The following is a 26,047-nucleotide window of genomic DNA, read 5'->3' as shown; positions in this document are numbered from 1 at the left end:
ATTATGGATAAAATTCAAAATAATTATGTTAAGTGAAAGAATCCTGTATGTATTCTATATGATTCAATTTATATGAATTCTAAAAATGCAAACAAATCTATGATGGAAAGCAGATCAGTGGTTGCCTGGGTATGGGAGGAAGGGGAGGACTGGGAGAGGCAGGAGATAGAGATTACAGTGAGGCACAAGGAAACTTTGGGGTGAAAGGTATGCTTAGGATATGGATCATGGCAATGGTTTCATGGCTGTGCAGATGTCAAAACTTACCAAATTCTACACTTTAAATATATGTAGTTTATTACACTTTGATAATATACCTTATAATTATCCCTTAACTATTATACCATAATAACATTTTTCTATTATACTATAATTATAGTTTATATAATAGTTCTTTTTTAAAAAAGAAAAAAGCACTGAGTTTGCTGTAAAGTACAAGTACAGATATATGGTTGTATTTAGAAGCAAATAAATAAATAAATAAATAAACAAAAATAAAATGCCAGGAATGTTGAAAATAAAAGAATGAAAAAAAAAAGTCAGGCAGAAATTTATCCTTACCTCGCAACATTCACATAAAATTAATTCCACTTGGATTAAAGACCTAAATGTTCCCAGAATGTGTATGGAATTTCTACAAGTCAATGACAGAAATGGCCCAAATCAAAAGTAGGGAAATACCCTTAACAGTCAAATCACAGACAAGGAAACACCATGGTCAATCAACACAGGAAGAGATGCTCACGCTCACTGGAAAGCAAAACCCATATGAGATTTCACCACAAACCTAACAGATGGGTGAAAAACGTGAGGATATGGAACAAGAACTCATCACTGCTGCTGGGAGTATAAAATGGTGTTGAACAGCTTCAGAACACAATGCGGCAAAATCTAATCAGGTTGAGGCTACCCATGCCCATGAAACAGCCACTGTGCTCCTAGGTATGCATCTTGAGAGAAACTCTCGCATGTGTTTCCAAGGAGGTAGCAAGAATATACAGCAACGTTATTTCATAGACAAAAACTGGAGGTAACTCAGATGTCCAAAAGAAGGGACAAGATAATTCATCTGCATTAAAATATTCATATAATGGAATCATATATAACCATTTTTAAAAGTATAAACTAAACCTACACTTTTTAATATGAATCTCACATAAAACTGGTGAAAAGGCATGTTCCAGAAGGAGGTATACAATATGATACTATGTGCAGAGAAGTTTACAAACATGCAAAACAACTCTCTATATGGTTGAAAGACCTGCTGAATGGTTAAAAGGCTAAAGGCAATCATGGGCATGCTAATGCAGAAGTCGGATTCTCAGGGGCGGGAGGAGTGGGACACAACCAGGGGGTTGTCACCTCGTCTTATCATGGTCTATTTCTTAGGCTGCAGGGAAGGCAGATTGGCACTCGTATAATTCTTCACACCCTGTTGTAATCTTAAATAACCCATCATCGAAGAAACAAAGTAATGGGAACTTACGGGGTAGAACCGATGCACAAAAACGTTACCAGGTTACTGGACAGAATCTAGCAGGGTAGATGACTTAGTCTCAGAGGATAAGTGCTATGTTAAAGGTCAGGCCAACCAACAAAAGTTCAAGAATGGGGAGATCCTAGAAGTGCTGGACAAGGGACACCAAATGAGCGGAGTGTGGCTCTTTTGGGGGAGGAAGGAGGGGGTTGCCAGGGAAGCCCTCTCTGGGCTGAGTGGAATAGCATAGAAGGGAGGCCTGCAGAAGAGCTTTCTCCCCAGAAGCTCACAGATGCTCCTCTTTCCTCACCTGCTGAGCGCCTCACTGCCTTGTCTCCTTGTCTGCCTGGTGTTTCCCACTTACCTGGACAAAGGTCCAGAAGACTTTCACTCTCCTCTCTCCAGGGCTCATCCCCTTGCTCCAGTTGTGTGATGAGTTTTGGTTTAGGAAAGGCAATTCCTACTCACAGGGGAAAAAAACCAAGGTGATCTTGGGTTAGTGACTTAAGAGGCTATCACAGAACTCGGACTCAGCCGGGGAATGCAATGACTAAGAGGGTAGGGAAGCATGGCAGGGTGGGTGGAGGGGGACAAAGTTTCTCTGAATGCTGAGAAAAGATGACTAAGGGGAGGGAGGAATCCTGGATCTAAAGGCAGTATATGATTCTCCCCTGTGCTTGAGTAAATACAAATATTAACCCATTTGAAGCAAGATCACTTTGGAGGAGGGCCCAGCCTTGGAAGAGGCCTGCAAATGCAACATCATATCCCCCCCCCCAGCAACACACACACACATAACTTCACTATTTCCAACTGTATAGAATCCAGACATTCTCTGGGTGTAGGGAAAATGTTTCTTTCTGAGCCCAAAGAATGGTGGCTGCTCCATAAAATCTTAAGATGCCCACAGGCAGAGTCTGAGACATGAGACAGGTCAACCTTACCCAGTGACACCATATGGCTGTAGTTCTCCAGCATTACATCCCGATACAGGGTCCTCTGAGCAGGACTCAGTAGCTTCCACTCCTTTTGGGTGAAGGCCACAGCCACATCCTTGAAGGCCATTAATGTCTGTAACACAAACACATCCCTGCTCACCCAGAAGCCACCCATGCCCACTAGTCAACTTAACCTAAGCTACTAACCAGGGCCACAGCAGCAATAAGGCTAGCGTGGGGCATGCGGGTGAGATAGATAAGATAGATCCTGCTTTCAACCTGAACCCTTTTGCCATGTGTTGAAGACTACTAATCCTTCTCCCACATTGCTGGTGGCTCTATTCAGGGGTTCTCTATTCTATTGATCTTTATGTCTACGATGCTGTGAAAATCACAGTTTTGATTACTGTAGATATCCTGTAGGTCTTGAAATCAGGTAGAGTGATTCCTCCCCCTTTATTCTTCATTTTAAAGATATTTTACCTATTCTAGGGCATGTGCCTTTCCATATAAATTTTAGAATAATCTCTTCTATATCTACCAAAAAACCCTGCTGGAATTTTGACAAGATTTGCATTAAACTGTATATCAATTTAGGAAGAACTGACACCTTTACCATGTTGACTCTTCAAATCTATGAACATGAGATGTCTCTCCATTTACTGAGATGTTCTTTGATGTCTTTCATCAGCATGTTGTGGTTTTCAGCATACAAATCCTAAGTAGGTTTTGTTTAAAAACTGATACCTAAAAATTCCTTCATTTTTCTTTTTTTTAGTGATTTTAATGGTATTGTATTTTTAGTTCAGTTAAAAATGATATAGGGGCTTCCCTGGTGGCGCAGTGGTTGAGAATCTCCCTGCTAATGCAGGGGACATGGGTTCGAGCCCTGGTCTGGGAAGATCCCACATGCCGCGAAGCAACTGGGCCCGTGAGCCACAACTACTGAGCTTGCGCGTCTGGAGCCTGTGCTCCGCAACAAGAGAGGCCGCGATAGTGAGAGCCCCGCGCACCGCGATGAAGAGTGGCCCCCGCTCGCTGCAACTAGAGAAAGCCCTCGCACAGAAACGAAGACCCAACACAGCAAAAATAAATAAACAAATAAATTTTTTAAAAAGCCTAAATAAAAAAAAAAGATATAGATTTTGTTCATTGCTATGATATAGAAATAAATTGTTTGTATGCTTATCTTGAATCCTGCAACATGGCTGAACTCACTTACTAGCTCTAGGAGTTTTTTTTCTCCTAGATTCCTTAAGATTTCCTATATAGACAATCATGGTATTTGCATATAGGGACAGATTTATTTCTTTCCTTATAATCTATATGTATTTTATTTCCTGTCTTGCCTTACTATAGAACTTCTAGCACAAAAGTGAATAAGGGTGGTGGGAGCAGACATCTTTGCCTTGTTCTTGATATGAGGAGGAAAACATAATGTCTCAAAGCATTAAGAATACTGTTCCACAAAGATACCACATCACACCCATTAGGATAGCTATTACCAAAGAAACAGAAAAAAACAGGTTTTGGGAGGGATTGGAGAAACTGGAACCTTTGTGCATTGTTGTGGAAAAAGTAAAATGGTATGGTTTCTCTGGAAAAGAGTTCAGCAGTTCCTCAAAAAGTTAACATACAAAAAAAAAAAAGTTAAACATACAATTTACCATATGATCCAGCAATTTTAATCCTCGGTATATACCCCAAAGAATCAAAAGCAAGAACTCAGATACTCATACACCAATGCCCATAACAGCATTATTCACAATAGCTCAAAGGTGGCAACAACCCACATGTCCATCAACAGAAAAATAGATAAGAAAATGTAGTACATATATACAAAAAACTGTATACTTTTCCGCCTTAAAAAGGAAGGAAATTCTGATACATGCTACATCAGAGATTAGCCTTGAAAACATTATGCTAAGTGAAATAAGCCAGTCACAAAGGACAAATATTGTTTGATTCCACTTATAGCAGGTACCTGGAATAGGCAAATTCATAGAGACAAAGTCAAACAGAGGTTACCAGGAGCTGGGGGGAGTGGGGAATGGGGAGTTATTATATAATGGATAGAGTTTCAGTCTAGGAAGATGAAAAAGTTCTGGAAATGAAGAAAGGTGATGACTGCACAATGGTGTGAATGAACTTAATGCCAATGAACTGGACGTTTTAAAATGGTGAAAATTTTGTTATGTATATGTATATTTTATATTTAAAAAAAAATAATGTTATTTATAGATGTTTTTGTAGATGTCCCTAATCAAGTAGAGGAGTTCCCCTGTTTCTATTGTTCTAAGGTGTTTTTTTTCCCCCACAAATGGTTATTGAATTCTGCCAAATGCTTGTACTGAATCAACTGATATTAATATAATCATGTGGTCTTTCTTCTTTAGCCTGTTAATATGGGGGATTACACTGAATGAGTTTCAAATATGAAACCAGTCTTGTGTCCCTGGAATAAATCACACTTGATAATGGTGTACAGTTATTTTTATATATTGTTGAATTCAATCTGCTAATAATTTAAGGATTTTCATGTCTATATTCATGAGAGATGTTGACCTGTAGTTTTCATTTTTTCTATTATCCTTGTCTGGTTTTATTACCAGCATAATATCCATAAAGTGAATTAGAAAGTGTTCCCTCCTATTTTCTGAAACAAAAATCATGTAGCATTGGTGTTTAAGTCTCCTTTAAAAATTTGGCAGAATTCCACAGTAAAATCACCTGGGCCTATAAATTTCTTTTGTGGAGTTTTTAAATTATAAATTGGATTTTCTTAATAGTTATAGCTCTGTTCAAATTATCTACTCCATATTGGTCAAGTTAAAGTACAACAGTTTGTTTTTCAAGGAAACCAGTCCCGTTTCATCTAAATTGTCAAATTTATGGGTGGATATTCTGTTGATGGCTACAGAGTATGTAGTAATACCCCTTGTTTCATTCCTGATACTGGTAATTTGTGTCTACCCTTTTTTTCTTAGTCTTGCTAAAGTTTAGTCAATTTTATTGTTTTCAAAGAACCAGCTCTTTATTTCACTGATTTCCTCTATTCCTTTTATTTTCAATTTCATTGATTTCTGCCTTTATCACTATTATTTCCTTCCATTTTGTTCCTCTGAGTTTACCTTGCTCTTATTTTTCTAGGTTCTTGAGGCAGAAGCCTAGATTATTGACTTGAGACTTCCTGTTTTCTAACATATACATTTAATGCTACAGGTTTTTCTCTCATGACTGCTTTAGCTGCATCCCACATAATTTGATATCTCATATTTTCCTTTTCATTCACTTTCATGCAGGTTTTTATTTCCCTTGAGATGTCATTTTTGATGCCCAGATTATTTAGTAGTGTGTTATTTTCTAAGTGCTTAGAGATTTTTCTGTTAACTTTCTCTTATTGGTGTCAAGTTTGATTCCATTGTGGTCAGACAACATACTTTGCATGATTTAATTTTTTTTAATTCATTAAGGTAAACAAATTTTTTTGTTTCATGTGTTGTTTTGTGGCCCAGAATATATCTATCTTCATACAGTCATCCCTCAGTATCCACAGAGGATTGGTTCCAGAACCCCCCTTCAGATACCAAAATCCATAGATGCTCAAGTCCTGTATATTAAATGGCATGGTATTTGTATATAACCTACACACATCATCCTGTATACTTTGTCATCTCTAGATTACTTATAATGCCTAATCCATTGTAATGCCACGTAAATAGTTGTAAATATAATGTAAATGCTATGTAAACTATGTAAATAGTTGCTGGCACACAGCAAATTCAAATTTTGCTTTTTGGAACTTTTGGAAAAAATTTTTTTTTAATTTTTGATCTGCAGTTGGTTGAATCTGCAGATGTGGAACCCATGGATATGGAGGGCTGACTGTAAGAATATGCATTTTGCTATCGTTAGGTGGAATGTTCTGTAAATGTTGATTAGATTCTGTTGGTTGATGGCGTTGTTGAGCTCCTACTGATTTGGGGTCTAATTATTCTATATAACATTGAGAGAAAGGTGTTGAAGTCTCTAATTGTTGATTTGTCTATTTCTCCTTTCAGTTTTCTCTTCACATCTTTTGAAGTTCAGTTATTTGATGCATACACATTAAGCATCCCTATGTCTTGCTGGTGAATTGACCAATTTATCACCCTCTGTATCTGGTAATTTTCTTTGAAGTCTATCTTACCTGATATTAATATAGCCACTCTTGCTTTCGTTTGATTAATGTCTGCATGATGTATCTTTTTTTAATGATTCCTCTTCATTTGTGAAAAATATTTTCATTTCATACAGGATTTGGGGTTTACAATTCTTTTCCTTCAGTGCCTGAAAAACATCACACCACTTTCCATCTAGACTCTCATTTCTGATGAGAAATTCACTACCATTCTAATAGTTTTCTTCCTCTGTAAGAAATGTGTTATTTTTCTCTAGCTGATTTCAAGATGTTTTCTTCATTTTTAGTGTTCAGGAGTTTCATTATAATGTATCCTGGCGTGGATTTCAGTGGGCTTATCATGTTTGGGATACACTCAGCTTTTTGAATCTATAGGTTTACATCTCTTGCCAAATTTAGGAACTTATCAGCCATTAATTATTCTAATACTTTTTCAACCCTGCCCTTCTTTGCTTCTTCTTCCAGAACTGCAGTAACACAAATGTTAGATATTTTGTTATACTCTCACAATTCTTGAGACTCTGTTCATCTTTTTCCCAGTATATTTTCTTCCTGTTGCACAGATTGGGTAATTTCTATTATTCCATCTTATAGTTCAATAATTTCTCTGTTACCTCCAATCTGCTCTTAAGCCCATCTTCTGAACTTTTTCTTTCAGGTACGTATTTCTCAGTTCTGAAATTTCCATATGCTTATTCATTACATCTTCTATTTCTTTGCAGAGGCTTTCTAATTTTTCATTTTTCTCAAGAGTGTTCTTTTAGTTCTGGATATCCAGTTGTCCAAGCACCACTTGTATAGACTGTTCTTTTTCAATTGAAGAGTCTTGGCATCCTTGTCAAAAATCAATTGATCATATGTAAGAGGGATATTTTTCTGGGCTCTCAGTTCTATTCCACTGATCTATATGTTTATACTTATGGCAGTATAACACTGTTTTGCCGCTGTTTGTAGCTTGGAGCTAAGTATTGAAATCAAGCAGAGTGAGTCCTCCAACTTTCTTTTCGTTTTTCAAGATTGTTTTGACTATTCAGGGTCCTATGACATTCCAAATGAATTTTAGGATAGGTTTTTCTATTTATATAAAACACGAATGGTACTTTGATAGGGACTGTATTGAATCCATAGATCACTTTGGATATTACTGTCATCTTAGCAATATTGTCTTCCAATCCATAAGCATGGGAAGTCTTTCCATTTATTTAGGTCTCCTTTAATTTCAGCAATGTTTTGCACTTTTCAGTGAACAAGGCTTTTGCCTGCTTGGTTTATTACTGAATATTTTATTATTTCTGATGCTATTATAAGTGGGATTTTAAAAAATATTTCCTGTTTGAATAGTTCTTTGAAAACGTACATAAATACAACTGACTTTTTGTGTGTTGATTTTGTGTCCTGAAACTTTGCTGAATTCATTTATTAACTCTAACAATTTTTTTGTGGATTCTAGGGTTGTATAGATTTGAGATAATGTCTGGAGGAAAGAAATAATTTTACTTCTTTTTGAATGTGGATGCCTTTTCTTTTTCTGTCTAATTATTCTGGCTAGAACTGCCAGTACTATGTTGAACAGAAGTGGCAAAAGCTGACATCCTTATCTTGTACTGTTCTTCAGGGAAAAGCTTTCAGTCTTTCACCATAAAGAACAACATTAGTGTGGATTTTTCATATAAGGCCTTTATCATGTTGAAGAAGTTTTCATCTATTCCTAGTTTCCTGAATGTTTTTACCATGAAAGAGTGCTGAATTTTGTCAAGTGCTTTTTCTTCATCAATTGAAATGATCATGCAGTTTTTATCCTTCATTCTCTGAATGAAGTATATTACAGGATTTTAATATTTTGAAACATCACTGTAAATCTCACTTGGTCATGAGTTACAGCATTTTGGTGAGGATTTTTTGCCCCTATATTCATACGGGATATTAGCCTGTAGTTTTCTTTTCTTGTAGTGTCTTTGTCTGAGACCTCTGTAGTCAGAGCAATGTGTCACAGAATGAGACAGAAAGTGTCCTCTCCAGTATTTTGAAATAGTTTGAGAAAGATTTGTGTTAACTCTTCTTTATATATTTATATATTTAGTAGAATTAACAAGTGAAGCCATCTCATTGTGAGCTTTTCTCTGTTGGGAGGTTTTTTTAATGACTGCTCCAATGTCCTCACTAGTTATAGATCTATCCATAATTTCTATTCTTTCCTGAGTCAGTTGAGATAAATTGTGCATGTCTCAAAATTTGTCCATTTCACCTTGGGTAGCAAATTTGTTGGCATACAGCTGTTAACAGTATTCCCTTATAATCCTCTATATTTTTTAAAAATTGATAATAAAGTTTCCAATTTCATTTCTGATTTTAGTAACTTGAGTCTTTTTTTTTGTTAGTCAATTTAGATAAAGGTTTGTCAACTTTGTTAATCTTTTTAAGGAACCAACTTTAGGTTTTGTTGATTTCTCTATCGTTTTTCTATTCTCTATTTTGTCTTTGCTCTTTTATTATTTCCTGCCTTCTGCTAGCTTGAGTTTACTTGGTGCTTCTTTTTCTAGTTACATAGGTTATACAGTTAGGTTATTGAGTTCTCCCTTAATACATGCATTTACAGCTATAAATTTCCCTCTAAGCACTGTTTTCACCATATTCCATAAGTTTTGGTATGTCATGTTTTCATTTCCATTTGTCTCCCAAAGTATTTTCTACTTTGTGATTTTTCTTCTTGACACATTAGTTGTTTAAGAGTGTCCTACTTAGTTTCCACATATTTGTGAATTTTCCAAAGTTCTGTTATTCATTTCTAGTTTCATTCCACTGTGAACAGAAAAGTTACTTTGTAAGATTTCAATCATTTCAAACTTAAGGCTTACCTGTGGCCTAACATATGGTCTATCCTGGAGAACGTTCCATGTGCACTTGAGTGGAATATATATTTTGCTGTTGTTGGGTTAGGTGAAACTGATTTACAGTGTAGTTCAAGTTCTATATTTCTTTGTTGATCTCCTGTCTGGCTGCCCTATGCAGTATAGAAAGCTGGGTATTGAAATCACCAACCATTATTGTAGACCTATTTTTCTCTCAATTCTGTCCATTTTTACTCCATATATTTTGGGACTATATTGCTAGGTTATGTTTATATTTATAATTGTTATATATTATTTCTGCAGTGAACCTTTTATCAATATATGTCTTTCTTCATTTTATTATCTTTTCCTAATTTAAAATCTGCTTTGTCTCATGATACGGCCATCCCAACTCTCTTTTGATTACTATTTGTATGAAATATCTTTTTCCATCCTTTTACTTTCAATCTCTTTATGTCCATATTATCTAAAGTGAGTCTCTTGTAGGCAGTATATGTATAGATCTTGGGGTTTTTTTTAATCCAAACTGCTAACCTAGGCCTTTTGATTGGGGAGTTTATTCCATTTATATTTAATGTGATTACTGAAAAGGAAGGATTTACTTTTGCCATTTAGCCTTTTGTTTTCTGTGTATATCTTTTGTTCCTCAATTCCTCCATTACTGCCTTTTAACATATTTATTGATTTTTTTCTTGTATTTTTTCACTTTTATCGTTTCTTTCACTTTCTGTATATTTTTAAGTATTTTCTTAGTGGTTACCATGTTAACATGTTAAACTTGTAAAAATCTACTAACTTAGTTTCAATAGTATACAAACACTCTGCTCCTATACTTTTCCATTCCTCTCCCCTTATTTTGTAATTGTCCAAGATTACATCTTTATACAGTGTATGCCCATTAACACAGATGTATATTTTTTGTGTTTGCCTGAATCATATAGAAAAAGCAGAAGTTATAAACCAAACAAAAAGCACAATAATACTGGCTTTTACACAAGCCTCTGTACTAGTGTTCACTTTTCTTTCTTATGGTTTAGAGTTACTATCTAGTGTCCTTTTCAAATCAGCTTGAATTTTTTGTTTTGTTTTGGTTTGTTTTTTGGGTTTTTGTAGAGCAGGTCTACTGTTAATGAGCTCTCTCAGATTTTATCTGGTAACATCTTAATTTCTCCCTCATTCTTCAAGAATAATTTGCCAGATATAGCATTCTTAGTTGACAGTTTTTCTTCCAAGACTTAAAATGTGTTATCTCTCTACTGGTGGCCTCCATGGTTTCTGATGAGAAATTGGCTGTTAATCTATTTGAGGGTCCCTTGTAGGTAACAAACAACTTCTCACTTGCTGCTTTCAAAATTCTGTCTTTGGGTTTTGACAATTTGGTGTGGATCTTTTTGAGTTTATCCTACTTGGAGTCTGTTGAGTGTCAGGGATGTATAGATTTATTCTTTTATCAAATTTGGGAAGTTTCTGGATATTACTTCTTGAAATTTTCTCTCTCCCCTTTTCTTCTGCAATTCCCATTATGTGTATGTAAGTAAACCTGATGGTGTCGCACAGGTCTTTCAAGCTCTGTTCATCTTTCTTTAATCTTTCCTTTCTGTTCCTCACAATGCGTAACCTCAGTTGAAATATTTCCAAGTGCACAGACTTAATTTTACCTGTTTAAATATGCTGTTGAACCCCTATAATGAATTTTTCCCTTCAGTTATTGTACTTTGCAGCTCCAAGATTTCTATATGGTTCCCTTCTATAATTTCTCTTTATTGATAATCTCTATTTGTTCAAACATTGTTGACCTAGTTCCTTTCGTTCCATTTCCATGGTTTCCTTTAGCTCTTTATGCATATTTAAGATAGTTGATTTAAAGTCTTTGTGCTGGGGCTTCCTCATGGATAGTTGGTAGGCAGGCAGTTTAAAATGCCACAGTACTCTCCTGCCACAAACTAAGGAGCTTCTTTCTTCACCAAATCTTCCAGTTTTGACTAGATTCCGAAGTTTTACAAAAGTTAATTCTGACAGTTTCTGGCAGCCCATTAGTTGCTTTTGAGCAGGTACGATCATGGATTTCTCTTACTCTGTCATTTTTCATATCACAAAGTTTTTTCTTAATTGTATGATTCCATTTATATGAAATATCCACAACAGGTAAAACCACAGAGACACAAGAGGGTTAGTGGTTGTCAGTATCTTGGAAGAGGAGCAAATAGGGAGTGATTGCTTAATGATAAAAATGCTGGAACTAGATAGAGGTGATGGTTGCACAACACTGTGAATGTATTAAATGCCACTGAATTGTACATATTAAAACGGCTAACTTTATGTTATGTGAATTTCACATCAACAAAAAAATTTAAAGTCACTTTTAAGGAGATGTGTTTCCAAGGGCACTTTCCATATCCTAGTAGATGGCCCAGACTAATACTTTCAACAAATTGGAAAGAGATTATTCACAGGGCTCTCATGATCTTACATACACTGAGTATCATCAGAATCTTCCTCATGTTCCTTACGCTTCCTGGTGTCAACACTCTGATGTGGAGTCAGGCTCCATATGGGCTTAGCACATTGAAGCTTCCTACATGTCACTTGTATCTATGGCCTTTCTCCCTCTATCAGTCTTCTTGACACTGAACAAATCCAGACTTTCACATTCACTGTATTTAAGGGTTCTCTCCACCCCTGTGAATTTTTACTTGTGTACTCTCTGATGCTTGTTGTGAATTTTGACTAAAGGTTTTTCCACACTCATAACATTTGTGGGGTGCTATGGACTAAATTGTGTCCTCTCAAAATTCATGTTGACCCCTTATTCTCAATGTGTCTATATTTGGAGATATGGCATGCAAGGGATAAGGTTAAATAAGGTCAGAAAGGTAGGGCCCTGATAGGGTTGGTACCTTATAAGAAGAAGAGACCAGAGCTTACTCTCTTTCTGATGCTACTATGTGAGCACACAACAAGAAGGCAGCAGTATGAAAGCCAGGAAGAGAGCCCTCACCAGGAACCAAATCAGCCAGTACCCTAATTTTAACTTCCCAGCTTTGAAAACTGTGAGAAATAAATTTCTGTTGTTTAAGTCACCAGTCAATGGTATTTTGTTATGGCAGCCCTAGCAGACTAATACAGATTTTGGTACTGACAGTGGGGTGCTGCTGTAACAAATTCCTAAAACTGTGGACATGGCTTTGAAACTGTATGATGGGTAGAGATTGGAAGAATTTTGTGGTGCATGCTAGAAAAATCTGAGATTGACATGAAGGGACTGTTGGTAGAAATACAAACATTAAAGGTGATTTTTATGAGGGCTCAGAAAGAGAAGAGCTGAAAAGAAAAGTTCCATCTTTTTAGAGAATACATAAATAATGAAAAAAATGATGGCAGAAATATAGATGTTAAAGGACATTCTGGTGATGTCTCAGATGGAAATGAGGAACAGGTTACTGGAAACTGGAGGAAAGGTGATCCTTGCTATAAAGTGGCAAAGAACTCGAGTGAACTCTGTTCTAGTGTTCTGTGGAAGGTTGAACTTGTGAGTGATGAGACTGGATATTTAACCGAGATTTCAAAGCAGTGTTAAGGAGTGGCTTGGTTCCTCCTGACTACTTATGGTAAAATGTAAAAGAAGAGAGATGAATTGAAGAAGTAATTGTTAAGTAAAAACGAACCCATACTGAAGATTGGAAAATTCTTAACTTATCTACATTGTAAAAAAAAAGAGAGAGAAAACTTGTTCTGAGGAGAGCACTGAGGGCATGTCTGAACAATTTGATAAGGTAATTAGTACAGGTGTGAACCATGAATTTAATCAGCCATCTCAGCAGAAGCCAGGAAAAGATGGAAGTATACCCACAAAAACACTGCCACTGTGACTAAAGTAGGCACAGAAAATGGGATGAAACAGGAAGAGTGTGAATATGCATTATCCTTCAAGGAAAGAGAGGCTATTCGTAAGTTGTCAGGGCTGTTAATCCCACCACAGGCCCAGGGGGCAAGGCTGCCACTCCTTGCTTACAGCAGGGCCCTCTCAGAAAGCCACAGAGGCAGGGTCACCCCTCTGGGCCAAAGGGGTACTGCCAATCCAGTGGGCCTGGAGAGTAGAACATCAAACCAGAGGGTTATTCTCCAGCCTTAGGATCTAATACAATTTACCTTGCTAGGTTTGGACTTATTTAGAATCCTTCACCCTATCTTCCTTCTGATTTCTCTCGTTTAGAATGGGAATGTGTAACCTACTCCTGTCCATCATTTTATTTTGCAAGTACATAACTTGCCTGGTTTCACAGGTTCACAACTGGAGAGGAATTTTACCTTAGGATAAATGGTACCTTTATTCATGTCTCACCTGTATCTGATTTAGATATTTAGATGAGACTTTGGGCTTTAAAGTTGATGCTGGTATGAGTTAAGATCTGGGGGGGCTGTTAAGATGAAATAATGTATGTTCATGTCAGAAGGACATGAATTTTGAAGGGCCGGGGGTGGAATGCCATGGACTGAATTATGTCCCACAAAATTATGTTGAAGGCTTAACCCCAATTTGGTTGTATTTAGAGATGGGGCCTCTAAGGAAGTATTGAGGCTAAGTGAGGTCATAAGGGTGGGGCCCTGATCCAATAGGAATGGTGCCTCATAAGAGGAAGAGATACCAGAACTCTGTCTCTGCCATATGAACACACAGCAAGAAGCCAGCCATCTACAAGCCAGGAAGAATCCTTACCAGGAACTGAATTGGCTGCACCTGGATCTTAGATTTTCCAGCCCCCAGAACTGTGAGAAAATAAAATTTATGTTGTTTAGGTCACCTAGTGTGTGATACTCTTTTATGGCAGCCCTATCAGTCTAATACAGAGGGTTTCTATCCAGTATAAACTTCCTGATGCTGAATTTGCAATTTCACAAAAGGCTTTCCCACACTTACACATCCATAGAGTTTCTCACCAGTAGGGATTCTGTGGTGGTAATGATGGTAGAAGCTCTGGCTGAAGCACTCCCTATAGATACTACATTTGTATGGCTTTTTTCCCATGCTGTAACTTCTTTGGTGCTGGCCAAGTTCTGAGTTCAAACAGAAGCCCCTCCCACATTCATCACATCTGTAGGGCTTCTCTCTGAAGTAGATTCTTTGGTGTTGGGTTAGATATGAGCTACAGATAAAGGATTTCCCACACACCTTACACTCATAGGGCTTCTCCCTATGAGTTTGTAAGTTTGCCTATGTGGAACAAGGTATGAGTTCTAATTAAAGGCTATCTATCTCACACTTACCAGATTTTTAAGTTTCTCTCCCAAATGGATGCTCTGGTGCTGAAAGAGATTTGAGATGGATTTAAATCCTTTCTTTTCCTATATTGTTACATCCATAGGGTTTCTCTCCAGTGTGAAATCTCTAATGCTGAAGATTAGAATTTTGACTGAAGCTTTTAAAATATTCAGTACACTTGTAAAGTTTCTCTCCAGTATGAATCCTCTGATACTGAGTAAGTTTTGAGCTTTCAGTGAAGCATTTACTTCCATTATCACACACATAGGGTTTCTCACCAAAATGAATTTTCTGATGTTGCCCAAGTTCATAATTGAATCTGAAGCCTCTGCCATAAATGACACAATTGTGGGTTCTTCTTCCTGAAGTATCACTCTCCTTGTAGGAAAGTCTGAGTTTAGACGGACATTGCTCCTACACTCATCAAATCCCTTGGTTCTTGTTCCTGCAGAATTTGGGGAGGCATGGTCACTTGCCAGAAATACAAGAGAATTCCTCAGGGAGGGTCTTGGAGGAATCTAACCTGAGCCAGTGTTACAAGCTTTCCCCAAACCAGGCTCCCAAGGACCATGCCTCAAGACCATCCCCACTACCAAGAAGGAACCATTATCTGAGATTTCTTCTGTCACAAAATAAGATGGTTTGTCTCCATCTTTATTGCAGAACTGCCTGTTTTGATTTAGGTTGTATACATGAATTTTCTCCTATTCAACATTAGTCCACTGAAGGCAGAGCCTATGATGTTTCTGTCCTGAAGTTCTTTCTCATTAGGCAAAGGAGATCTTGCTTTTGGGTGCAATGTGCCTGATACCAAAGTAATTCAGATAAAGTCCAGAGTGGCTCATCAGCCGATTGGCAAGCTAGCACTGTGGCCACATGTAGCTGCCTCTATCCCAGTCTAAGAAAGCAAGCAGGTGATGACACTGGGGTGTTCATTCCAGTCACTTCCCAACTGCTAATCCTTGTAACCTCATCATCAAATCACAGACCATGAGCTTCCCCAACAAAGAACAGAAAGCCAAGTGAGAGAGAGAATATGGGGGCCCAATCAGCAATACTCTGTCTTCCTCTCAGTCCCTCTGGGGACACTGCACGGGTCTCCAAGTTGGATGCCAGGGGTGGGGCTAGCACAGAGACCCTAGCCCCAGAAGTGGTGGAGGGCACTGCTAGAGGGCTGGCAAGGGAGAACTACCCAGGTTAGCCTCCCACAAGCTTTGATATGTTGTATTTCCATCATCACTCTGTTCTAATTTCTCTTACAATTTCTTCTTTGATGTAAGGATGAGTAAAGAGTGTGTTGTTTAATTTCCAATATTTTAAATTTATCTTATTGTTGACTTCTAATACAATTCTCTTAGAGTCATAGAATATACTTTGTATTCTTTAAATCTTTTTAAATTTATTAAGACTTCCTTTATAGACGCCCAATATAGTCTGTCTTGGTGAGCATACCAAATGTACTTGAAAAGAATGTGTATTCTACAGTTGTAGGGTGCAGTGTTCTATAATTATCAACCAGGATAACACAGTTGCTAGTTTTCTTCAGATCATCTATGTCTTTACTAATTTTTTACCTAGTTGTTCTATCAATTACTCGAAGGGGGGCCTTTTTCTCCCTTTAATTCTGACAATTATTTTGAAGCTTTGTTATTTTGAACAGTTATATACACACATAACTCTTATGTTCTCCTGATGAAGTGACTCGTTTATCATTCCGAAATGGTCTTCTTTCCCTTTGTCTTGAAGTTGATTTTATCTGATAGCTGATAGTGAGTGCTATGTTTTCCTTTCCTCATTGGGCATAGTTAATGTAGAGACTTTAAAGTCCTTGTCTGATAATTTCATCCACAGGGTGAATTATGGTATGTAAACTATGTATCAAAAAAAATTAAAATTTAAAAGATGAGTAAGATTCAGAATAGTTGAGGAAAAAGCAGAGGACTAAGAATCAAGATGAGGTATGTAGGGAGGAAGGGAACACAGATGCCATGAGCAGGAGAGGGATAAAGCCTATGATATGGGTAGGGTAAAACATCTGGCAGGAGGGAAAGGTAAGCTAGTGGTAGAATAGAGAGCAGAGGTGTTAGAGCATCTTGTGGATGGTTTTGAAAGCAGACAAAAGAACACAGATACTCTACTATAGAGTTGTAGCTCATATGATTTAAAACACTCATGTCTCTTCACTTGGCCATATTTTGTGGTAAGTCCAAAATTCATTTCATGAACAAACTTTCCTACAGAAATAGGTTCTCAAACATTGAGAACAGGTTAAATTTCCAATGACTGAGAAACAGTGGGATGGAATAGTGAAAATCTGTGAATGTTTTTAACCTGTAGAGTCATTGATTTCAATATGAATGTTTGTGGTTTCTTTGCTTTAAAGGTATGACAGTGGGGTAGTCATTAGTTTTAATACACTACAATTTTATCATTAAAATCAGTCAGATGCACACAGACCAAAAATATTAATTAAATTCAAATGATAGGAATAATTGAAATGTCCAGCAATAGATAAATGAATAAACAAAATGTTTCATAGCCATACAATGGAATACTATTCAACCTTAAAGCAGAATGAAATATTACTGATTTGGGCTACAATGCGGATGAATCTTGAAAATATTACGCTAAGTGAAAGAAAACAGACACAAAAAACCACATATTATATGAGTCCATTTATATGAAACATCCAGAACAACCAAATCTATAAAAATAGATTAGTGGTTGTCAAGAGCTGGGGGAGGGGAGAATGGGGAGTGACGCCTAATGTGTGCAGGGTTTCTTTGGGGTGGGGGTGGGTCTGAAAACATTATGGAATTAGATAGTGGTGAATGTTGCACAACTTTGTGAATATATTAAAATCTACTGAATTGTACTCTTTAAAAGGGCACATTTTATTGGAAATGAATTATTATGTCAATGAAAACTTTTCAAAATATTTAATTCCAGTGATAGGTAAACCCCTAAAAAAGTTGGAAGTCTTATAAGAATGGAGGCTCTGCTATAGGTAACACTGTCTGTAAACCATCAAAGACTCCTGCACACAGCAGACATTCAAAAAAATTTTTTGAGATTAAATAAAAGAGTGCTAATTTCCTACCAGTTAATAGCCTCTAGGTACAACCCCCTTCTATGTCACAACTCTAATGCATATTTCAATTTCTCCTCTTGGGTAAAAGCCCTTAGGAAAAAATGCCTAAATGTCATGATGTACATATAGGTCAGAATATTCTATATAATTCAGAACTGACATATAACAAAGTACCTGAAAATGGAATTTAAAGAACCCTAAAATATATAATTTCTATGCCTCAAATAACAAACATAAAAACAAACAAACCCCTTTGTTCTTTTGTACTTTCAAAGTAAGTTAAGATTGGGTCCATTTATGAAACAGCTATGTTATAAGTGTCTTACATTTGCAGATACGGAAACTTCATCTTAAAAAACAAACCTACTCAGATGCTCGTGCCCTGGAATCAATTTTTCATGAATGAATAAAAGAAAAAAATGTACACTGAGAGATGTTGGTCATAGATAGGATAAGATTCAGGGTGTGCTAAGGATCCCACAGGCAGTGGCAGAATAGGGACAGGAAAAGCAATGTTCCATTTTGGCCAAGAATGCTTCTCTATTAACATCAGAAATGGTAAAGTGAAACATACAAAAGAAAAGCTCCCCCCCACCCCCGCCCCGTGAACATTCTGAATTGCATGCACTACATAAACATTTTCTCTCAAAGGTATAAAAGATTTGACAACTGAGGGACATACAGCCCTCAACGATATCTGATAACATCAAAACCAATCATTTTTAACTGATACAGTAACAGACAAATATCCACTATATGAGCTCAGTATTAAGATCAAGTTCAGATCTTACAAAAAAATTCTACACTTGTCATATTTTTAGGACAGGCAAAGCAAAACTTAATTAGCCCAACTGACACTATTTTTGGTAATTGATATAATCAGCATAAGCATCCCACTTGGCATCTGTTTAGGTGGTCAGTAAATGTTAACTCCATTTGATTATGTGAAGTTCACAATATGCCTAGTCTCAGGGATTAGAAAATCTTCCCTTCAGGACATACATTCATTCGATTACTATTTATGGCAAATTCCTTCTCAGAATCCTTCAAAACCGAACTTGTTCCAGGTTCAAGTCCACACTCCTCAGCCTGGCTTTCAGGATTCTGGCTGAACTACTTCCTTCCAGGCTCAGAGGGGGTGAAAGCAAAGCCTTCAGGGGCAAGGCAAGTAATGAATGAATCAGGCACCTCAGCCGTGGGGTTAAGAGGCACAAGGGGGTGTGACTACACCATGGAGATGCCGTTTGGCTCCAGCTACTTGTCATACACACCAAGAGTGTGGACTCAGGACTTAGGTGTAATCTTCCAATTTTTAAGTGTGGAAAACCCAAATATAAAGCATGGGGTCAGCCAAACTAAATCTACCCATGAATCACCAGCAGACAGCAGATCAGCATCCTCACCTCTAAACAGAGAAAAATGATGTGACGAAAGGCCACTGACTGCTCCAAGCTTCCCATATGATGAGGGACAGCCTGCAGGTCACCTGCTCTCTGAGACGTGCTAGGCTTCCAGCCACATTCCCACAGGAATGCATTCCCTCAGCTCTTCAACTTGCCAAATCTGTCAGGGGCAGCTCAGGCAGCTCCTTCCTTGAAAGCCTTCCTTCCTTTTTTAAGCCTTGGGAATCACTGGGCACATAAGCATGATTGTGTTTTAACTGCGTTGATAACACTTTACTACTTGATGAATGCATAGGTCATGAATGGAGCAGAGGAGTCTGAGAAAAGGCTCCAGGTAAGATGAACCACAACTCCAAGATCAGGGCTAGGTACCAACAAGGCAGCTCCAAGACAAGAAAAGGTAATGGGTCCATCCTGCAAGAGCTAGGAAGAAATTTCAGGACTCACCTCATCCCTGGTTGTCAGGAGCCCTGGGGCCATATTCTTGGTCTGCTGAGTGCTCTTCCTAGAGAAGAGTCAAGTTGCAGAGGCAGAGCTGGGGAAAGAGAAGAGAAGTGAGGGGGTGCTTGGGAGAAGTACCCTTCTATCCAGCCTCCCAGTTCAGCAGAGGCAAGAAGGAGGTAAGGAAGGCAGGTTGCAGACGGCATCAGAGTCATCCACTCTTAACCAGTGTCCTGTAAATAAGGCTCCCAGAGCTGGGCCAGCAGCAGGTTTAGTCCCAATCTCCAGTTGGGAAATGAAGTCCACAGCCCCAGCAGCTGGATGAGACTCTATTAAGTCACTGTGTGGACTCTATTAAGAGGAAAGGGCCTCATAGTGCCCACAGGTGAGCATTCACATTGAGAAATAAAGTGACCTATCATAGTGAAAATAGAAGCTCCCCATCCACATCAGCCCTGAGGCCAAAGGACAAGGCCTAGGAAATTCAAAACAGAAAGACCACTACAGCTCAGGACAGAATGTAGATTTGGGGGACGGGGGGACTTGAAGCACGGTAGAAACCATAAGCAGGAGAGGGAGAATTGCCTGTTTTTTTGTGACTCTGTTCTGGGGAACAAACAACAAAGTGAAAAGGCAATTTATGGAATGAGAGAAAATAGATGCAAACCATGTATCAGATAAAGGGTTAATATCCCGAGTATTGCACCTTCCTCTTCACTTATATACCCAAGATTTGAAATGTGACTTGAAATTTAAGAATGGGCAGTCATAAAATACCCTAGGTCTTCAACAAGTCAATTTCATGACAAAATTTTTAAGAGGAGAGATTGTCCTTAATGCAAATCCACTTAAGAGATAAACCATTCTTCAGATGTCATCTATTAGCCTTGACTGACTAGTCTGCACAAACGAACTGAAAAACATTTTGGGGACTATGAAGGCCAATTCAAATGAACTGGGTATTAGATGATGTTAGATAATTATTGTGAATATTGTTAGGTAGGATCACGATATTCTGGATATAGAGAAAAACAAGTCATTATTAAGAAATGATGCTGAAGTACTGAGGGTGAACTGACATAATTTGCAATTTTTTTAAAATATGAAGATTTCAACAAGTTAATAGCATAAAAAGAGGGAGGTCTTATGGAATAAAAGGAAGACTTAAGTGACACAGCAATCAAATACAATGTGTGGACCTTGTTTAGACATTTTGGAGGCAATCAAGGAAATATGAACACTGATAAGCTATTAGATGACATTAAAGAATCAATATTAATTTTGTTAGGATTAGGCTAAAAATGGGCTGTGCTAATACTCTCTGCAAATAATTGTGGCTACGCTTAAATTAAAAGTGCAAAATCTACAACTAACATCATATTTAATGCCGAGAAACTAGATGCTATCCACTAAGATCAAAAACAAGGCAAGAATGTCACCTTTCACCACTCCTATTCAACACCGTGCTGGAATTCCAAGCTAATGTAAGAAGATAAGAAAGGGAAATAAAAGGTATACTCATTGGGAAGGAAGAAATAAAACTGTCTTTGTCTGCAGATGACCTGATTGTCTATGCAGAAAATCCCAAAGAATCAACAAGAAATTTCTAGAACAAGTGATATATCAAAGCTGCAGGATACAAGGTTAATATACAAAAATCAACTGCTTTCCTATACCAGCCATGAACAGATGGATTTTGAAATCAACAACACAACATTAGCACCCAGAAAAATGAAATACTTAGGTATAAATCTTTTAAAATTTTGTATAAGATCTGTATGAGGAAAACTACAAAACTCTGCTGAAAAAAAATCAAAGATCTAATAAAATGGATAGTCCATATTATGGATACGGAGACCTGATATTGTTAAGATGTCAGTTCTTCCCAACTTGATCTATACATTCAATCCATTAAAATCCCAGCAAGTTACTTTGAAGATATCAACAAACTGGTTCTAAAGTTTATACGGAAAGGCAAGGGCCCAGAAGAGCCAACACAATACTGAAGAACAACAAAGTCAGAAGACTGACCTGACCAGATTTTGCAACTTACTATAAAGCTACAGGAATTAAGAAAGTGTGGTATTGGCAAAAAATAAATTTAAAAAATAGACAAATGGATCAATGGAACAGAATAGAGAGCATAGAAATAGACTCACATAAATAAAGTCAACTGAGCAAGGAAAATTTAATGGAGAAAGGACTATCTTTTCAATAAATGGGCAGTACTGGAACAAGTGAACATACACATACACAGACCTTACACCTTCCTCAAAAATTAACTCAAAATGGATAGCAGGGACTTCCCTGGTGGTGCAGTGGTTAAGAATCCTCCTGCCAATGCAGGAGACACAGGTTCGAGCCCTGGTCTAGGAAGATCCCACATGCCGCGGAGCAACTAAGCCCATGCGCCACAACTACTGAGCCTGCACTCTAGAGCCCGTGAGCCACAACTACTGAGCCTGCGTGCCACAACTACTGAAGCCTGTGTGCCTAGAGCCTGTGCTCCAGAACAAGAGAAGCCACCACCATAAGAAGCCTGCACACTGCAACGAAGACCCAACACAGCCATTAATTAATTACTTAATTGATTGATTTTTTAAAAATGGATAGCAGAGCTAAAGGTACGATATGAAACTATAAAACTCCTAGAAAATAACATGGGAGAAAATTTAGGTGACCAGGGACTTGGCAGTGTCTCTTCAGATATAACACCAAAAACACAACCAATGAAAGAAAAATATTGATAAGGTGGATTCTGTTAGGATTAAAAGACTTCTGTTCTGCAAAAGATACTGGCAAGAAAACAAAAAGTCAAGTCATAGACTGGAAAAAATACATGAAGGAAAAAAATGACAGAGTGGAAAAGAGAAACAATCATAATCACAGTTAAAAAAACTTGATACACTTCTCAGTAAATGAAAAAGCAAACTAACAGTAAAGAAGAAAAACAGAAGGTTTAAAAAATACTATCAGGCAGTAGTGATCAAATTGACATTTATAGAATGCTAAACCCTGCAAGTGTAGAAGGGGCACAAAGAATATTAACAAGGAAAATGAAATTCCAAGGCATATAAAACAAGTCACCAATTTCAAAGGACTGAAACTTAAAAAGAGTATGTTCTTTGCCCAAGATGGAATTAAAGTAGGAATCAGTAAAGCAACACTGGTCTAAAGGAGATATGGATGAAAGAAAAAATTCCATGGGACATTTAGAAATACTTTTAACTGAATGATTCTAATAAACACAACATATCGAAACGTATGACAACTAACCAAATTTGTGATATAGATCTATTACAGGTGTATTGTGTCCCCTATGAAATTCATATGTGAATTCATAACCTCCAGTGCCTTAGAATGTGATTGTATTTTTAGATAGGTCTTCAAAGACATAATTAGGTTAAAATGGCATTATTAGGGTAGGCCCTAATCCAATATAACTGGTGTCCTTATAAGAGGAAATTTGAACACAGACAGGTCCAGAGGGAAGCCCATGTAAACAGGGAGAAGACAGCCAGCTACAAGCCAAAGAAGGGCCTCAGAAGAAACCAACACTGCCAACAGCTTGATCTTTAACTTCTAGCCTCCAGAATTGAGAGAAAATCAATCTCTGTCGTTTAAGCCACCCAGTCTGTGGTGCTTTATTATGGCAATTCTAGCAACAAATACAGCAGCTAAGGCAGTTCTTAAAGGGAAACTTATAGCTTTAAATGAATACACCAGAAAAGTTTTAATTTAAAAAAATAACTCCAGCTCCCACCTTAAGAAGCTAGGAAATGAAAAGGAAAAAAAAGAAGAAAATAATAAAGAGGAAAAAATATCAAAGTAATATAAATGAAACTCCAAAGAAAATTAAAAAGCCAAAGGTCGATTATTTGCAAATATTAAAATTGCTAAACCCCAGGCCTGAAACTATAAAACTCCTAGAAGGAAACATAGGGGAAAAGCTTCATGACATTGGAATAGGCAATAATTTCTTGGATATAACACGAAAAGCACAAGCAACAAAAGCAAAAATAGACAAATGAGACTACATTAAACTTAAAAACTTCTGTGCAGCAAGGGGAACAAACAACAAAGTGAAAAGGCAATTTATGGAATGAGAGAAAATAGATGCAAACCATGTATCAGATAAAGGGTTAATATCCCGAATATATAAAGAACTCCAACTCACTAACAAAAAACATATATCCAGACTAAAAAATGGACTAAGGACTTAAATAAACATTTCTCCAAAGAAGAGATACAATGGCCAACATCATATGAAAAGACGCTAAGCATTACAAATTATCAGGGAAATACAAATCAATACCACAATCAGATAGCACCTCTACCCATTAAAATGGCCATTATGTAAAAAACTAAAAACAACATACACACACAGACAAAATAACAAGTTTTGGCGAGGATGTGGAGAAACTGAAACCCTAGTGCACTGTATAGGCACTGTGGAAAACACTATGAAGGTTCTTTGACTTGAATGGAATTGAATAAGAAATCAGTAACAATAAATTATTTTTAAAAATCCTAAATAGCTGGAAATTAATTACAGATTGGGCAGAGAAAAACTGGATTATCAAACATAGACAACTGTCTTGATGATTTCCATTATAAAGGAGAACACAGAGATGAGGTAATAACTGAAGGAAGAAATGATGAGCCTTCTCTGCTCAAAACCCTGCAGTGGGTCCCAATGACCACAAAAAAGGTCCACACCTATTATCTTGGCACCCACGGTCTACCCCAATAATAGCCTAACCCCCTTTTCCACTTGAGTTTCCATCATTCCTCCTACAAACCTTTCCAGGCAGAAAGGACAACCCCTCATATCCTCACAGTTGGGTGCCAATCAGTGACCCATGAGGAGCAGACAAGGTGCCCGTCCCTCAAAGCACCATCTCAAAACCAGTGGGACAAACAGGATGTACCATGCAAGCCCTGGAGTCCTCATGTATAAGGTGCTCTGGGACTAAAGGGAGCAATAGGAGTAATTCTGCCAGAGAACATTGAGAAGTCTTTGTACTGGAGAAACATCTGAGCTACTTAGATAACAAGAGTGAATTTGTGAAGCATAAAGGCATGAAGGAAGAGATTGGCTCAAGATGGCAGAGTAGAAGGACATGCTCTCACTCCCTCTTGTAAGAGCACCGGAATCACAACTAACTGCTGAACAATCATTGACAGGAAGACACTGGGACTCACCAAAAAAGATACCCCACATCCAAAGACAAGGAGAAGCCACAATGAGATGGTAGGAGAGGAGCAATCACAATAAAATCAAATCCCATAACTGCTGGGTGGGTGACTCACAAACTGGAGAACACTTATGCCGCAGAAGTCCACGCACTGGAGTGAAGGTTCTGAGCCCCACGTCAGGTTTCCCAAGCTGGAGGTCCAGCAACGGGAGGAGGAATTCCTAGAGAATCAGACTTTGAAGGCTAGCGGGATTTGACTGCAGGACTTCAACAGGACTGGGGAAACAGAAACTCTACTCTTGGAGGGTACACACAAAGGAGTGTGCGCATTGGGACCCAGGGCAAGGAGCAGTGACCCCATAGGAGACTGAACCAGACCTACCTGCTAGTGTTGGAGGGTCTCCTGCAGAGGCGGGCAGTGGCTGTGTCTCACCATGAGGACACGGACACCGGCAGCAGAAGTTCTCAGAAGTACTCCTTGGCATGTGGCCTCCCAGAGTCCGCCATTAGCCCCACCAAAGAGCCCAGGTAGGCTCCAGTGTTGGGTCGCCTCAGGCCAAACAACCAACAGGGAGGAAACCCAGACCCACCCATCAGCAGACAAGTGGATTAAAGTTTTACTGAGCTCTGCCCACCAGAGCAACAACCAGCTCTACCCACCATGGAGTCCCTCCCATCAGGAAACTTTCACAAGCCTCTTAGATAGCCTCATCCACCAGAGGGCAGAGAGCAGAAGCAAGAACTACAATCCTGCAGCCTGTGGGAAAAAAACCACATTCACAGAAAGATAGACAAGATGAAAAGGCAGAGGGCTATGCATCAGATGAAGGAACAAGATAAAACCCCAGAAAAACAACTAAATGAAGTGGAGATAGGCAACCTTCCAGAAAAAGAATTCAGAATAATGAGAGTGAAGAGTTTATTGATATTTATAGGACATTCCACCCAAAAACTGCAGATTACACTTTCTTCTCAAGTTCACACAGATCATTCTCCAGGACAGATCACATCTTGGGTCACAAATCAAGCCTCAGTAAATTTAAGAAAACTGAAATCATATCAAGCATCTTTTCTGACCACAACACTATGAGATCAGAAATCAATTACAGGGAAAGAAACGTAAAAAACACAAACACATGGAGGCTAAACAATACGTTACTAAATAACCAAGAGATCACTGAAGAAATCAAAGAGGAAATCACAAAATACC

The 26,047-nt window shown here is 37.9% G+C and overlaps 1 protein-coding gene across 1 annotated transcript in view; it reads right to left on the bottom strand.

Moving 5' to 3' along the window:
* The window catches only part of ZNF169 (zinc finger protein 169), a 60,934-nt gene that overhangs the window by 28,434 nt on the left and 6,453 nt on the right, over positions 1–26,047 (bottom strand). The window contains exons 2-4 of the mRNA XM_068553711.1: positions 19,646–19,733; positions 2,422–2,548; positions 1,842–1,937 (exon numbers count right to left, since the gene is read on the bottom strand). Coding sequence (XP_068409812.1) covers positions 1,842–1,937; positions 2,422–2,548; positions 19,646–19,678 — 256 coding nt within the window. The 5' untranslated portion in view covers positions 19,679–19,733. The remainder of the gene's footprint in view (positions 1–1,841; positions 1,938–2,421; positions 2,549–19,645; positions 19,734–26,047) is intronic.

Source organism: Eschrichtius robustus, chromosome 10, assembly GCF_028021215.1.
Source record: "Eschrichtius robustus isolate mEscRob2 chromosome 10, mEscRob2.pri, whole genome shotgun sequence".
Classification (NCBI taxonomy): Eukaryota; Metazoa; Chordata; class Mammalia; order Artiodactyla; family Eschrichtiidae; genus Eschrichtius; species Eschrichtius robustus.
This window is presented reverse-complemented; position numbering and strand designations above follow the sequence as displayed.